The sequence below is a fragment of the Cotesia typhae genome, unplaced genomic scaffold (assembly GCF_013202065.1).
Source record: "Cotesia typhae breed Kobodo isofemale line unplaced genomic scaffold, CoteBio_Ctyphae contig_59, whole genome shotgun sequence".
Taxonomy (NCBI): Eukaryota; Metazoa; Arthropoda; class Insecta; order Hymenoptera; family Braconidae; genus Cotesia; species Cotesia typhae.
The window spans coordinates 1490789-1502567 of record NW_027423761.1 but is presented as its reverse complement, the minus strand read 5'-3'; the positions used below and the strand labels follow the sequence as shown (position 1 = coordinate 1502567).

General features: G+C 28.0%; 1 protein-coding gene across 6 annotated transcripts in view; it reads left to right on the top strand.

The window, feature by feature from the left end:
- The first annotated feature begins 64 nt into the window (after nucleotides 1–64).
- Nucleotides 65–11779, top strand: part of Scalloped (TEA domain transcription factor 1 homolog scalloped) — a 111552-nt gene continuing 99837 nt past the window's right edge. For 2 of the 6 annotated variants that reach the window (XM_074250785.1, XM_074250779.1), the window contains exon 1: nucleotides 479–2085. In XM_074250785.1, the coding sequence (XP_074106886.1) occupies nucleotides 2061–2085 (25 nt within the window). In that variant the 5' untranslated portion in view covers nucleotides 479–2060. Of the gene's footprint in view, nucleotides 200–274; nucleotides 398–478; nucleotides 2086–9709; nucleotides 9745–11779 lie in introns of those variants that run through there. The other 4 variants (XM_074250781.1, XM_074250780.1, XM_074250782.1 and 1 more) reach the window with 4 other exon arrangements.

Here is an 11779-nt window from a genome sequence, read left to right as displayed (position 1 = left end):
GTCTCGGATTCTGGTTTCTCCCGCGGCCGCTCGGTGTCAGCGTGTGCGCAAACCGGGTGCGCACCAGCCCTGTGCGTTGTCTAGATTCTTTGTGCCATTCCTGGCATACCAAAAACAGAGTAACTCCTCATATTTACGGACCGAATACTGTCTGAATTTTGTTAAAACCGGCCTGCTTATCACGTCATCTCGTCTTGTGGTAAGTACTAAACACTCACGCGAGTTATTATTTTCACATATTTACATTTATTGTTTATTACTTTTTACTTTATAGATAAATAATAATACTAATAATAATAATAATAATAATAATAATAACAAAATTATTGTGTATGTGAACGTTGTACCGTGGCAGCAAATAGAAGCACAGTAACGCGATCGCCGATTTTTATTCCTGGTATTTATTTTTATTTTATTATATATTAATTATTATTATTTTTTATTATTTCACATTTTACTTCCTGTTTTAATATATAGGCAATGATTCACCGAATTAATTAAAAAAAAAAATAATAATTATTTTTTTTTTAAGTGAAGTTTTTTTAAAAAATAAAAAATCAAGGTGAGCGAATAAAATAATTTTTTTTAGATAATTAAATAAAAATTGTTGGTTGTTTGGTGATCCGTGTTACTCGTGAACGTGTGGGTTGGTCTGCGCGAATAAAGCGAGTAAATCCAGCTAAACGGTAATCCAAGTGAGTACCCGTACCCGGCTCTTAGATGTAACTCAGCTCTGTTGATTAACCGTCGCGCTGCCGTTTTTGTTGTTGCGATTATACTGTGTGATAAATTATTTTCTCAGTGTCTCAGTGTTTTTATAAATTTTAATTTAAAAAATTAAAATTTACAAATGTCATTTAAATTAAATTTTTTTTTTTGTAAATATTGTCAGGTACGACTGATCCACAGTGCGACACTCATCTCGACTCGCGGTTTTCTTCCTCGCGTCCGTTACTTGGATAATATATGGTGAATTATTGATCCGGTGGCGTGGTGGAAAACGGCGGCTAAGAGCAAGCGAGACAAACACTCGGCGGATAGAAGAGAGAGCAGAGTAGAGGGAGTTGTTCCAAGCCCACACATAACGTGGGCAGTTGTGCGAGAGGGAGTGAGCGGGTTAGCGCGCGCTCGCGGTCAACAGGGAAAGGGTATAAGCACATAACACTCAACACACGAGTACGAGTAACACGGCATGGTATACCCGGCTATATCGTTCTTATTCTGCTTGAGAGGGAGATAAAGAAAGGAAGGCGAATTTTAGAGGGAAAGAGAGAGTCTTTACTGTCAGTAAACAACATCGCCATAGTGTCCTATCGCAAGCCTTGTTTTTTTAAGTGTCCGACGGATAATTATAAGACGGTGTTTATTAACACTTTTTTTTTTTCTATATATATATTCAGTTTTTTTTTTTTTTTTTTAAATCTTAATCAAAAAGTTTTTTTTTTGTTTTTAAATCAAGTGCAAATTTTATTCATGTGCTAAAATCGAACGTGACTAAATTTATTTTTGTGAGTGAATTTATTTTGATATGTTTAATTTTTTAATTATTCGTTTTACTTCATAAAATAATTATTATATTTAATTAATGCGGAAAACTGTTGAATTTATAGAAATAATTAAGTGAAATTAACTTGGATCCGGTCGAGATTTTTCAGTGATTTTTTTCAAGTGTCAGAGTGAGGTGTTTTTTATTCAGCGATTAATTATTATTAATTAATAATTAATAACACTGAAGTTGTAGAAATTAAAATTATAATTTAAAAAATTAAAAATTAAAAAAATTATAGAAATTAAATTATTAAAAAAAGTTTCACATGTGAAAATTAAAAAAAATTACAAGTGAAAATTTTTATTGTAATTAATTCTTAAAAAAACTTCAGTATTATTTATTATTAATACTATTGAATTATAAAATAAAATAGTGTGATTAACTGACTAATATCTTCGCGCGCTCAAAAGCAGCTGGGACGCGCGCGTTTTTCGCCGCTCCCCAACGAACTTTTTAACCGTGGCCTCCTATCGCGTCACGCGCAGGAAAGCCCGAATTCTCCGCGACTTGGATGGATACTGTGCATTATTTTTGGAGTGAGTTTAATTTACCTTTTTTTTATTTTTCACCCGCAAAACGATTTTAATTTTTTATCGCTGAGTTTTTAATACTCTATTATTTTTGACACTGACGCGTGGCTGTATTTCGCGTGAGATCAAACACATTTCGTAATCTCGACGATGACAACATCAGCTGTGGCTATTGTTTCACCAAAGAATACATTTAATTTTCTAAACAGAATAAATATAGTTTAGCGTTTAGTTGTTTTGTATAAACAACTTGTTTTCAAGTACAAATGAGGCTTTAAATTATAAAATATACGTTCGTTTTATTTGCATATATTTTAAATTTACTTTTACTGCAGGTGATTATACGCTATTGTGTTTTCATGTCCGAATAAAATATGAGTGAGTTACTTTTACATAAAAGTTTAGATTTTCTCAGGAAAATAATACATTGACTTTTATTTTTTTATTTTACAGTAAATTTAATTAAATAGTTCATCTGTTAAATTTTTTATTTATTTATTTGTTAATTACATTAAAAGGAAGAAATTAAAAAAAAAAAAAAAAATTGGTGTTATTGTGGCAAAAAAATTAAATTAAAGTTAACTGTCACTTGACAATTTTTTAATTTTTTTTAACAAATAAATTTGCTAATAAAAATTATTTTAAAAAAATTGCATTTGTAGTTTTTTAAAATGTTTAAATATCAATTTTTATGCCATAATTTATTTGTTACAAAAATTCTTAAAATAATCAACTGTCTGCTAAGTTAATTTCCATGGCAAAAAATGAAAATTAATTTAGCAGATATTTGATAATTTTTTTTAACAAATAAATTATGGCAAAAAAAGTAAAAAAAAAAAATTGTAGAAATTTTAAAAAATAAAAAATGCAATTTTTTAAAAATAATTTTTTGGAAAAAAAATTTTAAAATGGTTAAGTGACTTTTTACTTAAATATTTTAAGCAAAAAATTGATTTGTTGAAAAATTTTATTTCTTAGTTGAATTAAAAAATTTTATCACATTTTTGTGTAATTTTTTTTTTTGAAGAAAAGTTTTCTAGATTTAAAAAAAAATCTTTTGATGAAAATTCGCAACTTGCTAATCTAAAATTATTTTATGCCAAAAAAAGATTTTTAACGAGAAAGTTACTGTGAAAAAAATATTTATTTCTTCAGCTAAGAAATAAAATTGTATATAATTTTCAACAAATTTATTTCGCATTGCCGATTTTTTTAAATGAATTTTTTCCGTGTAAAATATTATTAATAATCAAATTAAAATTAAAGAAAAAGATTGTGAAGTAAAAGTAAATTTAAATCAGAATTAAAATTATAATTATTTCAACATTTAAAAAATTAAGATACTAAAGAAAAATTGGAGTGATAAAAATTTTAAGGCGGCTCATTTGTTATTTGTTAAAAAAATATAAAAAACCAATTTTAAGTAGGTTTAATTGTTCAAATTAAATTTTACAATTTCTTAATCGGATAAATTTGAAATATATCAATTTTTAATTTTGCATCGGACATTAAATTTGATTTTTGATCGCTTGACAGTTTATTTAGAAAGCAAATTATCGTTTTATCAAAAGTCAGTGAATTAATTTCGCAAGTCATTGATCGCAAATGTAAAACGTGTTATATTTTTTGTTTTATGTAACTTAATAATGAGGATTTAATTTATTTAAAGCAATTAGTGAAATAAAAAGTGCACTAACATTCAACGATTTCAATAGACTTAACTGAAATGAAAAATAATTTTTTATAATGAATTTGGATGGAACATAAAAATAGTTTGTACACGCAAATGTAATTTTAAGGACGTTCATGCGCTATGCGAGAGTTTAATGAATTCGAACTTTTTATAAAATTTATTGGGGTCTTGAGAAAAATTTTAAAGAATATCAATAATCTTAGATTGATTTATAATTTTTTTTTTTACCTGAAAATCTATTTAAAAAAATCAATAAATATAAATGAGTCATTGATTGGGCGTTCATCTTTATCCACTTTTATAATGTAGATTCAAAATATGAAAATATATCATGTAAGCAAACTATTCGTAACGTGATTGGTCAAATATATATAAAAATATATGCAAGCTCTAAATTCATGCGCGCGCAAATTTGAATTCTAGTTTGTTAAATTCGACAAATCTGTCATTTCTCACCAAGTAATCATCTTTAATCAGGTGCTTGTTTTCAATACGGTCAAAAATGAACCAAAATAATTTTAATCATACCAAGTAAAATAATAAATAATTAATTCAAACATTCGTCAACACTATCTTTTTGATGCATTTATAAAAACTGCATGAATCAGATAATTTTTTCAAAAATGATCTATTAAGATATCTTCTTTGATAATATAAATATTTTAATTTTAAATTTAAAAACCCTGATCTGCAATAAGATTGTATGTTAAAAATCTAGTTTTCAATCGTTAATAACTTTTTGAAATAATCGATAACCAATTTTCAATTTTCGAGGGACGATCACTGTATATTTAAACTTATCAAAACTAAAAAAATTTTGTGTTGAATATTTTACACTTTCATATGTAAATCAAACATTTATTGTGTTAAATTAACACAAAAAAGTGTTAAAAGTTTTTTGACGCATTGATAAAAAATTTTTTACTGTGTTAGAAAAAAAAAAAAGATAAATATTATATTTTTAAATTAATAAAAATTTTCAATTTTTGAGAAAAGATTATTTATTAATTAAACTTATCAAAACTACATGTAAAACAAAAATTCTTAACGGGAGTGTAAATTTTCTGAGCCAAGAAAATTTCTTCTGGCTCCAAAATAATTTTGATTTTTCTTAAAATTTTCTTGGTGGAAGAAATTTGTTTTTTATGTGTAATTTATAAATTTATATCTACTATTGAGTGAACGTTTTTAAACAAAAAACCGCTTTTAGTGCAGTATGAATAGAATTAATCACTAAGGATAAAAAAAATATATTGGACAATTTCTCGTCTGCGTTATCTTGACAATTGATCAATGAATATAATTTCGCATGGACTGGCATGCATAGGGAACATAAATTTCGATCGGCCGGGCGTTATCGTTGGTTCTGGCTGTAACAATTGACGTATTATACACTTTATACACCCAGATAAAATAGAATCTCAAATAAAACGTGTTTACTTTTCATCTTACTCCTATATTCACAAAGTATTAAACTCTCATTTTATTATATTCTATTTGCAATATGTCCACGACACGAGCGACAGATAAATAACTGCAAATGATCTGTAGGCTAGCATTAAATCTCTGACAACTGTCTCTTGCACTTACGGATTTATTATTTTGAATGACTAATTCTCACTATCTGATCAGATGTTCTCAACAAAATTTCAGCTTGATGTTTTCTATAAAAATTCAATTATTTTTTTTAGTGTTTGTTATCTTATCAGAAACCTATTAACTTAATTAGTCTTTAGAAAAACGATTACCTATAATTGCAATCATTAAAAAAAAATCAACTTTCGTGTACATGTGCTTATCAAGAAAGTTAATATTTTTTTTTAATAGTAATTTAAAAACAATTTTTACAAAGTAAATTTTTCATTCGATTTTTTAAATTTAAATGCCTAGTATTTTTTATTGAATGTGTACTGATGACACCCCGGAATCATATCTCACTCGTTCTGACAGTTCTCAAGAGTCATTAAGCCGCCTTTAACGATATAAATAGAGTCAGGTTGAATAAGATATAAGACGAAGAAAAAACAGCAGTACACCAAAAGAGATGCCACTAATTCATTCTTTTTCTTTTTTTCTTGTTTGATCTCTCCTTTGCAATTCTCTACACCACTTAGGACTCATAAGTTTTCCTGCTTTCTCTTTTACTTATAATTCGTTTCGTAGTTTCCTATTTGCCGTAGACGGTGCCAAAAACGCTGGCTTAAATAAACTCTGTTGGACTTACTCGCTTATTTATATTTTTCTTTTTTCTTTTCTACATTCTTCTTTTGTCATACATGAAATTTTAATTAATACTTTAGAACTGTAAATTTTTCAAACAGTTTAAAAAAATCGCTTACTGCTTAGAAAGAATATAATAATTTTACAAAGGTTATAAATTTATTTTTAGACATTTTTAAATTGATAAAAAAAAATTACTTGATTCAAGTAAAGAAATCTTAATCAAAAAATTTCATGTTTTAAAATTTGATAGTCTAAAAAATTTTTTTTTCTTTAATTACACGGAAAGAACAAGACAACACAGTATATCATCCCAGATTATACTCAGTGATATCTGTGGTAAAAAAAAAATTTACAGATAGTAGCTATTATAATCCAGATAATACTGGGTGATATCTGGATTATACTCATTGTAATGTGGATTATACTCCATATAATCTGGATTATACTCATTATAATCTAGATTATACTAGCTACAATCTGGATTATACTCATTGTAATCTGGATTATACTAGCTACTATCAATAGCGCTTTTTTTTTTTTTTTTTATAATTTAGATAATCTTGAAATGAAAGATATTCTTACTAAAAGTTTAATTAAATTTCAGCCTTTGAATAATAAATTTAAAAAAAAAAAAGTAAAATTTGCATAATTTTTAAAACCAAAATTTTGTTTGAAAAATAAACATTGCCGTTTAAATATTTATCGGTATTTTTGCACAAAAAAAAATGTAAATCTAAAAACAAAACACCACATCTTTGATTAAATATATTTTAAGTCAAAATGCTCATTTTTACTTCACAATATTTAAACGTTTATTTCCTTCTGTCTACAGTGTTAATAATATTTACATAGTTATTTAAACAAAAATAGTAAATATTTTATTTAATTTAATATCCATAAAATTTATGCGTAATCATGAGCTATCAAAAAATTTATCGTGCAGTTTATTTGCAACCCTCTTTGTATCAATTCAATAAAAGGGAGAATGCATTTATATACATATGAGACAGGAGCCGGCAGTAAGTTGAGTGGGGTCTGGGGTGCTAGAGAAACTAAAGCGAAAAAAAGAGGTCTAACCACCTGGCTATCGAGAACCCTCTTTATATTTCTCTGGAGTTGTGTTAGTGAACACACACACAGTGTTGTGTGTTAGATCTATTTGTAAATACGCGTGTGTTACACGGTTCGCTTCTTCTGTAAAACTAAAACATAAACGCTGACGCAACTTTTATCTCTCTCGTGTCCACTGACATAATATCAACATAGCTATCTCATGTCTATATAAATTATCAAGGCAATTTTACCCTGCCAAATCAATGTCAAAGGGCGTATCTTATAGATACTTGAATAATATTATTTTTTATTTTACTTAAAATTTATTTTCATCCCTCGTATATTTTTATACTTTGTAATAAAACACTTTATAATATCATTCTATTCCCCTTATTTTTAATAAAAAAGTCAAATTTTTTTTTTCAAACAGTCGACCGATTGTTATTGAAGTTATAGTGTAAATATTATAGAGTGAATTATTATTATCATTATCATTATTGTTACAGATGACAAATTTTACACTTTAAATTATATTTTATGAAGCATTTGTTTTTATTTGTTGAGAGTAAAGATCATTTTTGAAAAATTATGGGACAATACCGAACGAGGAATCGAACCTGGTTTTTTTGACTCTACACAGATAAAAAAATTAGGAAAACAGTTGACCCTGAAGGCCATCCCTGCAACTTCCCGCTACTTTCGTAATTAAGCGCTCAAAATTGCGCTTATTACGTTTTTGAGCTCAAAGAGCTCAAAAATATAATTTTGATGTAGTTTTGAGTTCTTCGAGCTCAAAAGTCTGATAGAAGTTTAATAAAACACTATTTTTTGAATTTTCAAACCGCAATAACTTTTGAATGAATGAACCGATTTTCACGCGGTTGGCGGCATTCGACGCAATTTTTTCAAATTCTACTATACATTTTTAAACACAAATTGATAAGACCGGAAGTTTCGGTGTAATTCGAAAAAAAACGCTTTTATTCGATTTCTTTCCTCAACGATAACTCACGAACGAATCAACCGATTTTGACCGGCTTGGTGGCGATCGACGTGGTTTTTTGATGTTAAGAGCTGATTAGTTTTTGGAATTGATCGATCGAGCCGTTTAAAATTTATTAAAAAAAAACTTGATTTGAAAAAATTTTTTTTCGTAGTTTTTTTAAGATTCCTCAAAATCTACCGGTCGGAATCGGTCCAAATTGTATTTAAAATCTAAGTTTGATCAAGCCCTTTCAAATGACACCAACCGCGATCAAATCGACCAAGCCGTTCAAAAGTTATGAGAGGTTTACATATATACAAATTATTTTTTTTCCAAGCTAAGAAATAAAATTATTCAAAATTTTCAAAAAATTAATTTTTCATCACAAGATTGCTTATTTTTTTTTTCTCTCAGTGTACATTAACACGATTCACGACACATATTTATATTTTAGCAAAGTTCAAATTTCAATTCATTTAAAGGGTTACGAAAGTTTGCTCATTCAGACCGAAATAAATTTTAATATGTAATCGCCTTATCTGTTAATTCAATTCAATCAATTAAAGTTATCAATTTTTCAAATAAAAAACTTTATTTGACAAAAAATCAAGTTTAATTTTGACTATATTAAATTTTTTCCATAAAATTATATTTTCAAACAATGTTACTTTATTACATTAAAAATAAAGTAAAAAGACAAATTAAAATTCGCTTCAATAAAAAAATAACTAAGCAATATCAGCTTATGTAAAAATTTAATATCTATACAACTAAAAAATTAAAAAAAATATTTGAATCTTTTATCAAAGTATTTTCCGCTTTACTCTTATCTTATGTCTTTGCGTATTTTCTATTTTTTCCATGGTTTGCATAGCATGCTTTGCCGACGTGCCGACCCTTTTTTTTCGAAAACATAGGACATAAGGAGACTTACCGTGGATGGACGACTTTAGATGGTATAACTTAGATACCAAAGAAAAGTAATGTACTTTACCTATGTATCTTTGATTTTTTTGTACTTCGTTCTCGGATGGGGTTTGACATTGTGAAGTATGCTTGCTACTACCTTAAAAATGATCTTTGAATATTTATTTGATTGTTTTAAAAATGATTATTGCTAAATTGCCTTGGTCAGATTTCCTGAGTACATATGTTTGAATACTATTAAAAACTATTTGTCAACTAATTGCGCAAGTTTAAGTTCTTGAAATTACTAGCATATAGCCAGGAGGGTGATGAGAGGAGAATAAGATAGACATGCTCGTCAACTGGCCTTCAATCCGGCCACTTTGACTGTTAATATTATTAGAAGAGTTTGTTTGGATTTAATTATGAAGGTCTTTAACCGTCATTCGTAATCTTGTAACCATTGGCCGAATTTAAACTGATCTATTGTTAAACACTAATTTTTTTTTCCATCGAAAACTATATTTATTAATTTGGGTATTAATAAATTTTAAGTCAAGTGTAGAACGCTGGTTTATATCCATGTATACTAAGTTTCCTAATATAATCATGGTAGTCGTGGAACGGGTTTTACAGTTACGAGGTGGTGTTACGAGCTAAGATCCAGCAGCTCAATGCTATTTCTTATGGCATAGTAACATCTTATAGTGTGTATATGTATCTTCAAGCTGTATCTTTTAACATCAAAAGCTTTACAACAGACAACATCGTCTTTATATTCTATAAGAATTGGATACTAGTAATAGTAAGTGTTACGTCCAACTACTGTACTCTATATTTAATACTATTGCATTACACGGTGTTTGTTAAGTATTAAACACTGGTTGGTGTCGTGTAAATGGAAATTACATTCTGCCAATTCACTAACATTAAAGTCATTTTATGTTTACGACAAAACTATTTCTTAAATCAATTATACTTCCTTGTACACGGAAAGAACAAGATTACACTGAGAAACATTTCATATTATACTCAGTGACATCTGTAGTGAAAAAAAAAATTTCAGATAGTAGCTAGTATAATCCAAGATTATACTAAATATAATCCAAGATTATACTGAATATAATCCAAGATTATACTGAGTATAATCCAAGATTATAAAAGATACAATCTCATATAGTATCCAGTATAATCAGAGTCCGGTATAATCTGAGATTTTACTGGGAGGAATGGAAGATTACAATGAGTATAATCCAGATATCACTCAGTATAATCTAGATTATACTAGCTACTAAATTATTTTTTTGTAGGACATTTATTGAAGATCAGATAAATTTACGTATGATTTTTTAATCTGATTTGAAATCAAAATTTCCAAGCAAGTTTCTTTCTAGGCTCAAAATAAAAAGCGGCTTTCTAAAAATTTCAATTTTTTTTATAGCAAAAATATTAAACTCTTTATTTTTAAACGTCAAAATATTAAAGAGCAAAAACCAAACCACTTGACAAAATTTTTTATTTAAATTCAATCATATTAATGTCTATCAAATTATATCGTATCCGATAAAATCAAGTATCAAATGACTCTTATCAATTCCCTGAATAATTATAACTTATAAATTTATATTTAGCATTTAAAACGATTGTCGATAAAATAAAAAAAAAAAAAAAAAGTCTATTTGACTTTCTTACGATCATTTAACATATCTAATTTACATACACAAATCACGTAAAAATTTTTTCGCTCATACAGTAGATGACCTCTCATGCATAAAACCGCAGCTTTATCCCTTTTGACTAAAACTTTCTAAGTGACTACATAATCATTAACATGACTTTACCATAATTTAATCAAAGTAGTAGTTAAATTTTTTAAATCTTACTAAAAACGTCAATTATATCATGATAAATCACAAAGATAAATAAAATAAGTTTATGCAATTACTAATTATGTACATATGCGTGTGTTTACTTAAAAGAAAGAGAAAACCAGAAAGAAAAAAATTGACAGGAAAAAAAAAGTATAAGAGTAGATCTGTAGGATTAGCATTTGCGATAAAATAACGTTGATTATTTTCATCAAGTGTTATTGCTCTAGTAGACTAGATTAGATTAACGAAGTAGTAATTATCGTCTGCCTCACGTCTCTATCAACAGTGGCTCGCGTCCTCTTTGGTTTGCTTCACTAACTCAATACAACGATTTGTTTCATTCCCCTCTACTCAGTGAGTACAACAGCTAACCCCTATGTTCTTGTTCTATTCACTTAAAACTCACTCGGATGTATTGTCCATCCGCCCATCTATCCATCTATCCATCTATCCATCTATCTATCCATCCATCCGTCCATCTATCTATATATCGTTCTCTCATGCCTTTGCCGTCCCATTCTCGGCGTTCACGTTCGCTCTTTCTATTCGCTCGCATCACACACATGATGAATTTAAATGTATGTGTATCGGCAACTCCGCTGTATCTGCGGTTTGTCAGTACAGTGCCGTATAGTTGCTATTTCCGCGCCATTGCCACTCATCTTCTCATTCATGCTTACACGTGTGCTCTATTCTATTCGCATTTACCTTCCAATGAGTCATCGTCCTTCACCAAATGTCTGTATTTTAATTCACCTCACATATATGTATTCTTCACTATACTCAAACAAAAAAATATGTGGATAATTTTTTTTTTTTTTTTTTTATTTTGATTCAATTGAGAAAATATCTTGAATCAAAAAAGTCATTTTTGTATTTAAACATGCAGAAAAATTCTTGAACTAATAAATTTTTGATGACACTGGATATCATCCCAGATTATACTGAGTAAAAAAAATTTTCAGATAG